This window comes from Ambystoma mexicanum, chromosome 2p (genome assembly GCF_040938575.1).
Source record: "Ambystoma mexicanum isolate Mex_15411 chromosome 2p, UKY_AmexF1_1, whole genome shotgun sequence".
Lineage (NCBI taxonomy): Eukaryota > Metazoa > Chordata > Amphibia > Caudata > Ambystomatidae > Ambystoma > Ambystoma mexicanum.
Window position 1 is genome coordinate 344,060,654 of NC_090923.1, and position 14,918 is coordinate 344,075,571.

Consider the following 14,918-nt stretch of genomic DNA (forward strand, 5'->3'; position numbering starts at 1 on the left):
CGTGATGTTAGCGCACGTGTGGGCGTTGCAAGCATTTACCTCCTGTACTTCCCACGTAACGGCCACATTTTCACACGTTGTTGCCCATTCCGCGTGTTACGTCCCGTGTTCCGCCCACTTTTCTTGTGTGCACTACATGATGTGCGCTTTCACTGTGCACATAGCCCACGCCATTTAGTGACGTGTGCGCCATCCACAGATTTGGCGCACATCCCAGGTTTTACTAGCACAGTGCATTCCATGAAGCGATGAACGGCTGCGTGCGCGGCTTTGGCATGCGTGCGCTGCGATTTTCACGCTTACGCTCCCCTTTTCGGCACACATTTATTCCATGAATTACCCTGTAAATGTGTTGGGGGGAAGGGAACTGGGGGGTTGGAGGGGGGAAGAGAGGGGGAGGAGTTACGGGTTCTTGGGTTGTTATTATAAAATGCCAATAAAGAGTGTTTTAAAAAAAAAAGAATTTAGTATCCAAAGGTGCTCTTTTGAAATAATTCTGCTTAGAGTGCTGTGGTAGGTCAGAAGAAGGAGACAGACATAATGGTGGCATTCTCCCAATGTTTTATTTTAAAAACTAATAAAGAAAGATCCTGTCTATACCTAACAATAAGGGATTGCCCTATCTAACAAACTAACTAGGGTGCTCCTCGTCAGGAATGTAGTAGAAAACAACAGTCCGTCCTCTATCCAAAAACTACCCTTTTCTGACCCTACCTCTATTCAACAAAACATCAAAGAAAAGGGGCCCGGGAGACCTCTGTTAACTCTGTTCTCCTAGAAAGGCTCCTTGAGCCTCGTAATGGTATCCTCAAATAATTCTTTGAGATTCGCTGAACCAGTTCCTTTAGTTCCTCTATGGAACTTTTCAACCTCCTGGTTTTCCCCTTTTGTTCCTTAAATGCTGTTCTTTGGTTTACCAAGATAGGGTCTTTGCCCATGTTCCTTTTGGAATCTTGCAGTGTCCCTTTATTATTTCCTGCACTTAGTTGAAATATCAGCTACTTTATGGATTGCCTGAGTTTAGCTTCAAAGTGTCCATTACACTCTTTAGGACCTTCCCATTCGATGAGGTGAGTGTACTGATTAGCTCTACAGTCTCCACTTCTTTAGAGTATTCCCAACCACTGGGACGAGTACAAGGAATCTCTTTATATTCATCATTTTCTTTACTTTATTCCCAAAAACTGGGACAAGGATGAGGAGCCCCTTTGTATTTTTCGCTTTCTTTACGGTATTCACAACCACTGCGACAAGGGTGAGGAGTCCCTTTGTATTCTTCACTTTCTTTATCATATTCACAAACACTGGGACGAGTATGAGGAGTCCCTTTGTATTCTTTGCTTTCAGTACAGTATTCACAACCACTGGGACGAGAGTGAAGAGTTCCTTTGTATTCTTTGCTTTCTTTATGTATTCACAACCACTGCGACGAGGGCGAGGAGCACCTTTATATTCTTCACTTTATTTATCATATTCACAAATACTGGTTTGAGTATAAGGAGTCCCTTTGTATTCTTTGCTTGCTTTAAGGTATTCCCAACCACTGGGACGAGTATGTTGAGTCCTGCTGCACTCGTTACTTGCTTTCATATGTTTCTCCAGCCCGTCTCCCGTCCCGGGTCTCCCACCATTCCTGTTACCTCTTCTTAATTGTGTTGGCGTCACTGGTTCTTCCTGCAGGGTCAGACTCACTCTGCTACAACGAACGCGGTCTGCGTTTCTTCGTTCTTCCTTTTTTATGCGCGGCTCCACGCAGCCCGTTCTCCTGCAGTTTCGGCATAGTTTAAGGACCAGCCAGTCCACCCTGTTTGATTCTTGCCACTGCCTCAAGCTGCTTCACAGGACCCCGGTTTGGCCTTCTGCCTGCTCCGTGCCTCTTTCTATTTGTGGTTGTTTGCGTCCTCTCGACAGAGGACCTCCCAGACTCTCCTGGTGCATCTCTCTTCCCAGGTTTAAACTTACCAGGCTCCACCAACATTGCACATTGGTCATTTCTCTCTTTTTATGAGGAAGTGTTGGGATGTCCCCTGCGTAGATCTGTAGCCCTTTGTCTCTCTCCTTTGAGCGTTTGTTAATACTCACTCGATCGTCTTCATCTCAGTATCATTGGCTTCCAGCCATTGATTGTTCTTAATGCTTTTCATACTCTTCTTCTTCTTAGTATATTTGACTTTCTGTTGTTGGTTTTCTGTGATGTTACAATAACAAACAGTAACTGATGTATGATGGTCCACAGGAAGTGCTGGTGATACGGGGGAGGTTTCAAGGGTTTTAGGGCATTCATTGATGGACCGGGAGTCCTCACCCCCAGGAGGGGAGTCTTCCTGTGAGGTCCCGCTTGTTGCCACCCCTAGGAGGAATGGTGCATATCGGTCTCACCTCCCTAGCCTTGCTGCCCTCTGGGGAGAAGTGACGAGATCCTATGAATCATCACAGTGCCTACTGTAGTGTTTTGTTCTCTTGGTATGCGAGTCCTTGAGAAAGATATACATAATCACTTCCCAATAAAACAGGGACTTAACTTTACTACGGAGAGTGGGTGAGATCATATTCCGCTCTGCTTTCTGGCATAATAGGCAGCTATTGTATTGTGCTTTTGTCTGAGTTTATGTTAAAGGATTTCCTGATATCACTGCCAGAAAACCAAGATCCAGAATTGTTATATGCAACATGTTCTCTGTTGGAGACCAGGCACCTTAGTGCTGTTTCTCCCTTATGGGGTCCCCATCCCTGAAGAGATACAACAGTGACTAGAGGTCATTCAGATGGTGGTACATGGGATCAATTTTTTCATACTGTTGAAATACCGCTGGATCAAGTGGCGGTAACGATAATACAGTTTGATGGTATTCGGTTGGATTTACTGCTATGATACCACCAAACTCATAATGAGGCTTTTACACAGGGCTTCCTACTCATAAATTGAGTAACATACTGTGGGGTGGTCAAATTGAAATACTGAAGCAAGGAAATATATTGTGCATAAATAACTAGCTCACCTGAAATTCTATATCGGCAGCACCAAACGCGGATTGAGGTTCCTAATACGAGAGCATCTATATGGTATTAGAATTCAAAATACATTGAACCCTCTTGCTAATCACTGGAATAAAGAGCGTAGGAGTCATGATATATGTTGAATCAGATGTTTTGGTATCCAGCATTTTAAACGCAATATCAGGTATGATAACAGACTCCTAGCTATGACACAAAAAGAAGCCAGCTTGATTTTTGAGTTTCAGGCCACTAAAGAGGGCCCGAACACAGATCATGAACTACACATGTTCATTAATCCATGATCCGTCAACAATAATTGTTCATCTATAATACATCAGTTTGTTTTCCCCTTCATTATGAACTTTGCTTTTTGCAAATCGGTGGAAATGTCTGTGCAGCCCAGCAGTGCAATAAAATGCTTATTCTTATCATGTTAAGTCACGGATAACATACCTTACTTTGATCAAGAACTGTCAGCCTTTTTATCAACATAGTAATCCAAAAAGACAGCACAACTACAAATTTACAGGAATATCTGCAGCTATTTGAATTCTGTTCCGTCATGGGTCCGTTTATTTACTGACTACGACTCAGGAGTGTCTTACTATTTCTAAAGATCGTACTGATTGCCATCAGGGGAGTAGAACAATCTCCTCAGTGTAGTTTATATTGCCAATATGAGACCCCAAGACCTTGAGGCCCCCTCTTAGAGAGTACACGGTCCATTGGTTAAATAGAACAATTTATGAGTTCCGATATAATAGCATCGGACCACTGTAGCATGCAGATAACCATGTTTATTTAATGCTTGAATTATTCACATGGTAATGCACATGTTATGAGTTAACACTCCCCAAAATTCATTACTAGATTGCGGAGAAGTATTGGATAATCATCACCATTTGACCTCAGTATGGGCTAACATGGAAACAAGTCTTTCCATAGTCAGATCAATGAGACCTAGGTTAGTCCCTTTTCAATGTTCACTACGTCCGGGCTTATGTTGCTGGGCAACCAATCCCAATCTGACAGAGCTATCATAACGCGGATGCCAGAAACACTTGCACCTTACTACTATCCTTGAATAGTTATTAACTATGGTAAGTGACTCTTGAGCCTTGTAATCTTCCTCTGAAAGTCTTAGTCAATCACTACTCCGTACGCACGGTGCATTAACTAAGATAATGCTTTCATTTGAAGCCTGTCATCTGCAGTGGTTTAATTTCCACTGCAGAACCAACATTAGCACCTCATTTACGCTGAACCGGCATTTGTGGAGAACGTAGCAGTTCCTACTCCACGTTTTTTTCATAATTTTGATGCATAGCAATAGCATCCTCAAGCAGTGTACTAATGTATACACTGCATTGCTCCCCGGGTTCACTCCAGTTACCAAGCTGGCTTAAACACCGTCTCACGTTGGCAGCATTCGCACATCAATTAGATTTCTCTGCCTTGACCCACCTCAGATACCGGTATCATTTCCTATATTTGTTATTTCCTGAACACAGGATTCAAGGAATATCTGTAGGTTGAGGTATGTAGCAGCCCTGTACAGCCACAACTTAATAATAATTCAAACTTAACTTTCAATATGGGTGATTGGATTACTTATTCATTCCACACATCCTCTAGCCCTAGCCAACATCAGTATAAGATGATGATTGGCAAACATACTAATTAATACCTGCCTAACTGCACTGAAAAATTCCACCGACATAGTTTAACATTAAGATCATTATTCGTCAACAAGATGTGGGTAAACTAATCCAAATATTTATAGATATCAGGAAATGTCAGACTTATACAATTACATATTAATTAATGACAATACCTGCATATGTATAATTAAGCATTCTGACTTTATTGTTTATCTCTCTATGTTTTATTTCATTGTTTGTTATAATTGTTGGCTAAGTATTTGCACGATGATTTATTTGTGAAAAATACAAATGACAGTAACAGCCCTGAGGAAGAACTTAGTTTGAAACAAGTGTTAGCTGAATACATGTGCTCCTTTGATTTTTTGTTTGCCTTGAATTGTTTTCACTAACACCTTGTGTGTATCACTGACAATGTGTCAAATGTGGTATATTGGTTGAATAAATGTGATCTTTGGATTTGCTGTTTGCCTTGAACAAGTTTCACTAATACTTTGTGTATATTACTGAGAACACACTTAATGTCATAAATTGCTCCTTGTTTTTTCACTGAATGATTTATCATTATCTCTAATACATTCACAACATATTGAAGTAGATTGGCATTTGATTTTCAATTGTTTTGAGTGAGGCGCCCAGAGAGACCATGTGTTAGTATATTTTGGCTTTTTTCAAGAGGTGTGAGAGGGAAACACAACCAATCAGTCTCTAGCATGACTCACAGCCACTCTCTATAATACCAATTAGTACCCGGCGAGAGTCAAGTAGAATGTAACACGCATTCTGATTGGCTCTCGCCGGGTCCTTACCCGACCGAGAATCCTTTGATTCTCGGCCGGGATTCCAGCTGCCTTGTCCTCGGCGGGGGGCTTGGCAGCCCCTCAGCCAATGAGGAGGCTCGAAGCAGGGCCATCCCTGCTCCGAGCCTCCACGCGGCTGAGAGGCTGTCTTCGTCCCCCGCGGGGGACTCAGGTAAGCTTCTTTTTTTTTTCTTCCGTTCCCTCCCTCCTCCCTGCCCTCCCCACCCCACTTACCTGCTTGCTCCTGCGTCCCCGGTGGGGGATGATAGCAGCCCCCAGCAGTGTGGAGACTCGGAGCGGGGCCATCCCCGCTCCGTGCCTCCACACGGCTGGAACCTTCCATCGTCCCCCGCTGGGGTCGCAGGTACGTATTTTTTTTATTTCTTCCCTTCCCTCCCAATCCCACTTACCTTCTGCTTCTTTTTCTTTTTCGGGAGCGGAGGCACTGGGAACACTTGTGTTCCCAGCGCATCCGCTCCCGATGGCCGCCATGGAAAAGGAAAACGGACTCTGTTTTCCCTTTGCATGGCGGCCATTTTCTTGGTCGTTTTTTTTTTGTCCAGAGAAAAAAATGCTTTTAATGTGGGCCGGGTTACTAATAGCAATATGACCCTCGCGGCGGGGGCATTACTGACTCAGGTAATGCCCCGGGGGCCTATAACTATGGGCCCCGGGGCATTACCTCAGTTGGTAATGCCCCCGCCGCTCGGGTCATATTGCTTAATTAGCAGTGCAGCATACTGGGCATTTCCCACCATCATACATGAACAACTACTGTTCTTCTGAATGGTGGTTGCACAAAAGGCTTTAGCCTGCTTGTTGGCAACGTTTCTGAATTGGGAGAAAAACATCCTTTTTGATAAGCAGAAAAGAAGTGAGACAGATAGCACTTGAGTAATGTCAGAGTTACTTCAGTTGGAAACTTCAATTTGAAGTGTGCGTCTGTTCTGTTAAGAGATTGTGAACACTACTTTCACTTCAAATGTTTGCATGATTTGTGATATATAGAGTGGAGCGACTAGTAAAGGTAATTGGATACATTTTTCGAAGTCGGTTGTCTGGACTAGGTTAGGGTTAGATTGCCATAGGTTTACAAGGAATTCAGCAGTATAGTGACAGGGATAGGATTGAAGACTCTGGAGAAGTGCAAGGACTAAGAGAACCTGAATCACCATGAGGGTAATTTTTTATTTCTCTGTCGCCCTGCTCCCCTCCTTCCCAACTGGTTGGGACCAGATTAAAAAGCCTTAATAATAGAAGGGTGGCAGAGACAGCATATAATTGAGACTCAAAGAAACAGATTGTGGAACACCTCCTAGCCAAAAGTATCATTCCTCCATTATGATGAGTCTAAAAAAGAATGCTTGCAAGAGCAATTGAGGTAGCGCAATGGACAGCCCTACACATTTCCATAATAGGAACGTGCCTAATAAAGGGCACTGATACAGCATTCATCTCGTAAATATTGGCTAGATGAACCACTGAAATTGACCCCTTAGACGCCCTATTACCAGGTAATAGACCACCATATGATACAAACAATTGATCTGATTTTCTGAACAGCTTAGTTTGCTCTAAATACAACTTAAGAGCTCTAGTGACATCCAAAGTGCGCATGGCCTCTTTGGCCAGAGAGGAATGCGGTCTGGGATGAACAATTTGAAAGAAAATCTCTTGATTCAAGTGAAATTCTTGAGAATACCTTTAGTAGGAAGGAAGGCACTGTGCACAAAGGACTACCTTATCTCTATGAAAAAACAGTTAAGGTTCCTTTGAAGACAGAGCTACAATCCCTCCACTCTTCCTGCTGAAGTAATATCCAGTAAAAAGGAAGTTTTCCAGGTTACTAAATCAGCATCATAATAGGCCATAAACTCAACAGGTTTGTGCATTAACATCGCCAATACTAGATTTAGATCCCACTCAGGTGGAGGTTTGCAAATAGGAGGGTACAATCAGAGTAAATCCTAAAAATGCCATTGAATTTTCTCATTTGATAGGGAAAAGGATTTTTGTGTTTATTAACATAGGCACCTATAGCTGACAGGTAATGTAGAGGCTAAATAAGACATGAATGACATGACATTATTTAATGATGCTTGAAGTGGGTTTAAGTTCTGATCAAGAGCCCAGTAGCAAAAACGTAACCATTTCCTAATATATTACTTCATTGTGGAATCAGTCCTGGCAGCTGTCGTGACTTTCAAACTCTTTTTAGAAATGCTCATATGAGCGAATGTTGGCTCTTAAGGTAGCAAGCTCTTAAGATCAGTAATTATGGAGAAGGATGGAACACCTGCCACTTCTGCTGAGTCAGACGATCCCTCGTCAGCGGCAGCTCTAATGAAGGGTTCTTGCTCAAACCAAATCTGACGCAGCCGGAACAGACCCCCAATCCCATCTCATTTAAAAAATCTAAGCATGGGCCTATGACAAGGCATAGGCAGTTGTAACATTGGCTTTTCGACATCCAGTGACTTTGACAGTGTTGCAGTGTACCTTTGAGTATATCTCTGACACTTTACATCGCTCACTGGGTAGTGTTTGATATGAATATTGTAGAGATTTGCAGTGTCCCCATATATTGGCTGAAACTATTTAAAAGATTAATGATCTTCAAAGAAAAACTACACATAGCAGATACAGAACTAGCAACCGGGAATACATATTAAACGAGTGAGATATAATCTCAACAATCACTTTGGTTGTTGGTAGCAGAATATGATAGTTGCAGAATCTAAGTATATAAGTATTTACAATGTGCATGTGGATGTAGACAAGTGAACTCTATTAAATGTGTACCTCATAGGAGTAGTCATAAATCAAGCCTTTTTCCTCAAACGGACACTCCCATTTGCCGACGGATGCAGGTACTGGATTGTCTTCAGACTTCCCTGAAACAATCTCTCTTAGGAAGACATCGAACTTGTCTCGACTGTCAGTATCGCAACTCCCGCCAATGGACCATGTTATGGAGAACGCAAAGCAACCCTGTTTTGGAAGGGCAAAAAAAGAGTTTATATTAACAATACAACACAGAAATATTTATTTGTAATTGCTCAACTGTGAATCCAGCACTATAAAAGAAACAGGATACAATGAATACCTAAATCAAACCAGAAATATACAAATGATTAAATATACGTGTTCTTCTATAGTCACAATGTGCTTCAATTGCGGAAAATCACTTTTTTTGTTGCCACTAGCCAACTCTCTTTAAAGTTGAGAAGTAGTTTTGCTAAATGGAGGTGGAGGGTGTTTAGGTACTTCCTGTTTCCCAACAGTGGAGGTGAGGAATACTACAAATGATTATTGGTGAAACCCAATACTGCCAATGATTATTGGTCTAGCCCAATCCCTTTGGAAGGGGTGTGTAGTCTTGCACTGTTGTGTTGTGGAATTAATGCCTCCCTGAAAAGGCTCATCTTCAAGGCACTTTTAATGCATGGCATGCTGGGTGGTATTCTCCCGCTTGTAGACTCAAGAGAGTTTCAGAATTCTGTGACAAGGCACTCGTCATCTCTCCCCAAGGTGGAGCCACCCTTTTGGGATTAGGGATGTGAGCCTGCTATGCTTGACACCCCCTAGGGGACAGGGTAAGCAGGATCCCTCTGGAGGGTACTCCCCCTTAGGGGACAGGAAAACCCCAGACAGGAATTTAAGTCACCATTCCTTTCCCCCCAGACACAAACACCTTTACAAGGGTATATAGGAGTTAAGGGATATCATAATCCTAGGGCTCCTTTAATGGCTAGCATGGTTTCTGACCCAGATTTGACTCAATACTTATAGGAAACCACAGAAGAGTGGGAGAACAGCCTCCTGGAGGCACGTCAGTGAATGGACGAATCAAATCAAAGAAGCCACAAAGCCTGCTGAGTTCAAAGATGACATAGTACACTGTAGGTGCTAGGCGGAAGGAGAAGGTGAACACCAGACGAGAGTCCAAGGCTGCGGTGCGCCCCTAGCGAGTACAGCGAGACCTCGCAGAAGGGTGGGCGGTGGTGGCCCACATTGCAAAAGAAGTGAGGGCACTGATGATAGGAGGCCCGAGGAAAGGACATGTAGAGAACCCACTGAACGGTCCCGACACAGAGAGGCCACACAGGAAAGGGATCCAGCGCTTGGCTCCAACTGCAGCAGAGGAGTGGCATAAATGGTTCAGTGGAAAGAGGAGTGCCACCCAGATCCCACCAGCCTCCTGAGGGGTACTGCCCATTGCGAATGGGTACACAGTGGCTCCCAGAGAACAGGAGGTGGGTGGTACTGAGAGAAACCCCAACGTGAGGAGTGAGAGAGTGAGAGAAGCCCAGAGCAGGAAGAAGAGCAAGAAGCCACCCAGTCGAGAGATAGGGTGAGAAAAGCTCTCGAGTGGGGAAAACACAGGGAAGCCCCAAAGAGGAAAGAGAGAGTGGGTGGAAAGACTGAGACAAGGCCCAGTGTGGGGAAAGAACCAAGGAACCCCCTGAGTGGGGAGAGAGACTGGGGACTTTGAACTCAGGGAAGGGACTATGGAAAAGAGACACTGGGGTGGGTGGTTAGAAGCCAGCAACTATCCCTTTCATAAGGGCAAAGCCCAAAGTATGTTTTTGTTGAATATGGCTTGCTTTTGAAGAGTAGAGAAAGTAAATCTTTTTATTTTAAATCCCAGCCTGAGAGGTTGTTCCCTGTCTGAGTTGAAGTGAAGTTCCTTCCTAGTTTCTGATGCCATGAGGAAGATAGCTTTATGATGCCCAATCATCAAAATCTCAATTTTGGTTTTGGTAACATTCAGTCACAGGTAGCAGGTTTTATCCAATAGCCAATATGCCTCAGGCACTATGAGACCTTCTGCTGTTTGGCTACCCTTACTCCATGCACTCAAGGAGGCACAGAGAGAAAATACAGTTTTAATATGGACACAAGAAATGCATACTGCCTTTAAAATGTTAAAAGAACTGATTTCCACAGCACCCGTCCTAGCGACCCCAGACTATGATTGTGAATTCTGCTTGTTTTCACACTGCAATGGAACGTTAATTAAGGCAGTGCTAATGCAAAAACATTGCTAGGCCACAAACCTTTGGCATATTACAGCAGCATCCTTGATGCAGTTATGCAAGGATACTTTGCCTGCGAACAAGCCCTCACAGCCACAGCGTTCGCCATTGAAAAAAGTGCCACGATCGTGATGGGATGCTCAGTGACCCTGTTCGTGGAGCACTCACTGTTTGCCAAACTTGAGAGATCAAAACGTACACTGACAACTCAGTTTTCAGGCAGCAGCAGATAGGCGCCCCCTACCGGTCAGAGGCAAGCGTTACAGAGAAGTGGTCCCCCACTCTCTCTCTCCCCCTCCAGACTGCACAGCAGCCACCATAAGATGGCACCTCGGGCTCAACGGAAAAATAGGTCGACGCACAGAGATCACGACTAAGAGGTACTCACCAACACACATGGAAGCCCTCTACAGGCTGCACAAGCAGCCATCTGCCTCCTGTCCTCCGCGAGTGCCCAACCCGGATCTCCTAGGAAACTTGGGAACTTTCCCCCGACTACGCTCCAAGCACAGCCGGGTCTACCCACTGGACGCCCTGAAGAAGATGCCTTGTACTTAGTACATAGAAGCACCGAAACATCTACACACTAGTCAGCGCACAGAAGATGATTATGGACAGAATACTTTTAAAACCTTCATTCAATAGTGTGTTAAACAAATGTCCTTTGAACACGTTGGCTACATTCTGAGATATCCCTATAGTCCAAAGACCCAGACCTCAAAATTCAACCTGAATATTTGAGTTGAGAGACTACAAGAAATAGTGAAAGCAACACTATTATATGTAAAAGTCTTTTATCCCAATAATAACCCTGCTCAAATGACTAACCCTAGAGGAAACTGTTCCTCAGAATTGTTGTGGCATCCCAGACATTTTTATAACTGCTTTGCTTGATTGTATGTCACTAGAAATATGCTCTAGCAACCACTTTAAGCTGCATTTATGTTCCTTTTTTTTGTCCACGTACGTTTGGCACTGAGAATTTAAAGTGAAACATGGTTATACTTTATTTTATACTTTTTCCACACTGTATATATGTGTCACTGTAAACCTTTCGCTACTGCATTATACACTTGTACTATATAAATTGTTTTTGCAACACACTTATGTTGTACATGGTCATTTGTCTCCAGTCTGGCACATATAGGGCCCGAAACAATAGAGGCGTGGTCCAAACGGTAGAAGCGGACATAGACCTTGACCAACACAAAGAAACGTGACGAGTTCCTCAGTAGTCCCCTTGTCTAACATTTAGTGAGGATTAAAACAAGGACAAGGCAGGAACACGTTTTTGCATGTAGGCGAAAGGCATGTAGGGGCAGCAGTGGTGCGACTAGAGGAGGGGGAATACGAGGTGATTGTACAAAAAGACTGCGTGCACATTTCTCAGCTCAAGCAGCCAAGTTGGTCTCCCTGATTGAAGCCCCATATATAGCCCGGGGGTGTGCAGTAACAATACACACCGACTCTGCGTACATGACAACCACAGTGCATGGGGGACTAGCACGGTGGGGGAGAAGAGGATTTAGGAGAGCAGACAGGTCCCCTGTACAGCATGCTGAACTACTGATGGAATTGATTGAGGCCCTAAAAGAACCGACAGTGGTAGCCCTGGTTAAGTGCCAAGCCCACACGAACAATAGTGAGGTCATCTCGTTAGGAAACGCAGCAGCGGATGCTGCCACAAAAGAGGCGGCCTATTTCAAAAAAGAAATGTCAGCAGAATTTGTTCTACAAAAGCATGTGGAGAAAGGGCAAGGTGAGGGATATAACTCCATGCCAATATCTCAAATATTTGAGCTGCAGCAAGAAGCACCGCCCGAAGAGAAGGAGTTGTGGGGAAAAAGGGGATGTAGTGAGTCATCGACAGACCTCCTATGGACACATAATAACACGGGTAAAGTAGTGATGCCTGTAAAACTGCTAGAAATAGCATTCGAGCAGCTCCACTTCCCAGGCCACAATGCAAAACAGCACATAGCTGCAGAGATGCAAGGAAACTGGTTTGTGCCAGGATTACACTAGCATGTGTCTACAATGGTAATAGAGTGTACAACATGTCAAACGTATAAATCAGGGATAACATTAAGAACACTGAGAGGAACACTGCTCCGCCCTGTTGGGCCATTCCGTGAACTGCACATTGACTACACAGGCATGGGAGAAAGGTGCAATGGAGCACGATACTTGATAGTGTTGGTCTGTCCATTTTCACGTTGGGTGGAAACAGGTCTCTGCACACACCCAGATGCGAAATGCACAGCAAAATTTCTAGTAAGAGAAGTTTTCCCCCGCTGGGGATATGTGACGGAACGCATTTCATCAACGATCTTTTCAAAGAGGTAACAACAATGCTGGGCATCACCCACAAATTGTGTTCTATTTATCACCCACAAGCCAACGGCGTCATAGAAAAAATCAACGGCCTCTTAAAGAGCAGACTGTCCAAATTATGCCACACCCTAGAACTGGGTGTACTGCTTGCCGTTGGCACTATTTGAATTAAGGAACCAGCCCAGCAAAGACCACCACTTGTCCCCGCATGAAATAGTGACAGGCAGACGTATGCACACAGCAATATCTCCCCTGAGAAGACTCTCAGATGCACACAGGAGCGCAACAGTGTTGGGGGAAGAATTTCAGGATTATCTGAGAAAACTGACCAATGCAGCAAGCATGATAGCAAAACAATTAGCAGTCCCCTTCACACAAGAAAACAAGAGTGACACAATGACCCCGGCCACAGACAGCCCAAACTGCCATTTGATGCCAGGTGAAATGGTATACTTGCGGAGCTTCGTACGTCGGTGGAATGCACCCAGGTTTCATGGCCCATATGAAGCAATATATTGTACATCCAGTGCAGTGAAGGTTAAGGGCCTTAAATACTGGATACATTTAACTGACATGTGTACGGCGTAAAATAGTGTTAGAACAAGTGAAGCGGAAGACAGGGTAGAAGGAGCAACACAGACATAAAACAGTGAAAAATAAGAATACAAAATAAGAGCAACATCTGGAGTAAGAGAAAATGCAGACGAAAGTTGATGAGAAGAAAGTATGACAAGAAGAAAGAAAAAATGAATGTAAATAGTGTAACTTGATAAACATGAACGCAGATGGTAGCTTAATGCATTCAAGAAAATAATTTTGGTTTAGTCTCCCTCTCTCTCTCTCACTCTCTGTCTCTCTCTCCCATCTCTATCCCTACTCTCTCCCTCTCTGTTTTATTGCATAACAATAGAAAGATATAGTTTCATGTGTGTTTAATAGCTGCAATAAGAAATAAGTTGTGTAAAAAGTAGAGTGTAAAAGAAAGGGATCATAAAATATAAGTAAATTGTGGAAATAATGTTTATATGAATATGTACTTAACACCCTTTTGTATTTCACTCTGTAGGATTTTCCATGGCAACGACGGGGGCCCCCAATGTCAACAATAATAGTATAGACAGAGATAGGAACAGAGAAAATAATCTAAGAAATTATTCTTACGAATGCAGACTGTTTTGTTGTGCGATTATTTTCTTTCCATGATGTTCGGCCTTGTGCTGTATTGGGAGATATCCTTTATATCTATCGACATAAAGGAGGGGGGAGAGGAATGAAATTAGTAAAACTGGGGACTCATCTCATATGGGATAGATTTAATTTGATTTGGGCACACGAGGCCCATACAAATGACATACACAATGAAAACTACACAATCCGCGCCCCTGTATTAATCGACCCTATGGCCCATTATAATGATTCTGAGTTTAATAGCCATGGGCTAGAGTTGGATACAATAGAAGATCCATTATGTGCCCAGATGCCCGAGGGCCAGGCGCGCTTTACAAATAAAGAAAATTCAAATCCACAGCACCCACACAAGTCTAACAAATGGTACGCAGCCATTAGCACAACGGCAAAGCAAACCATAAATGAGAGCTGTTACGTATGCTCTTTAATTCCCGCCTCGGGTACTCATAAAGTGCTGTTGCCACAAGAGTCACCTATTGCAGAGGCCCAATGTCTCCTTCATCTCGCATTGTGCAGAATAAAAAACACTTTTTAAGAACACACAGTTTCATTCGAAATGCTCCAAAATGAGAAGACATGCTACCGAAAACCGCAAGGGCTGATCTGCCTGAAAGAGCCTTTTCTCGTTATCAAAGGAACATTATTCTTGGACAATAAATGGCAAGAAGAGCAAATAACATGCAAGGCAGAAGCACTGCAAGGAATGTCAGATGAAAAATTGCAGTAGATCAAGAGAACATGCGCCCCGATATGGACACAACATATCGTAAAACTCACATGGGTCACAACCCTCGAAAAACCATTCCAGCTACAGAGAGAAATCCCGTATGAGTTGTGCTTCTATGGAGAAGGAAGAACCCATCTGGGCACAAATAAGAACTGCAATAAAACTCTCATCA

The 14,918-nt window shown here is 43.6% G+C and overlaps 1 protein-coding gene across 1 annotated transcript in view; it reads right to left on the bottom strand.

The window, feature by feature from the left end:
* DNAH12 (dynein axonemal heavy chain 12) overlaps positions 1–14,918 on the bottom strand; it is a 3,791,933-nt gene that overhangs the window by 2,284,420 nt on the left and 1,492,595 nt on the right. Inside the window, exon 36 of the mRNA XM_069643677.1 lies at positions 8,261–8,449. Within this exon, the coding sequence (XP_069499778.1) occupies positions 8,261–8,449 (189 nt within the window). The remainder of the gene's footprint in view (positions 1–8,260; positions 8,450–14,918) is intronic.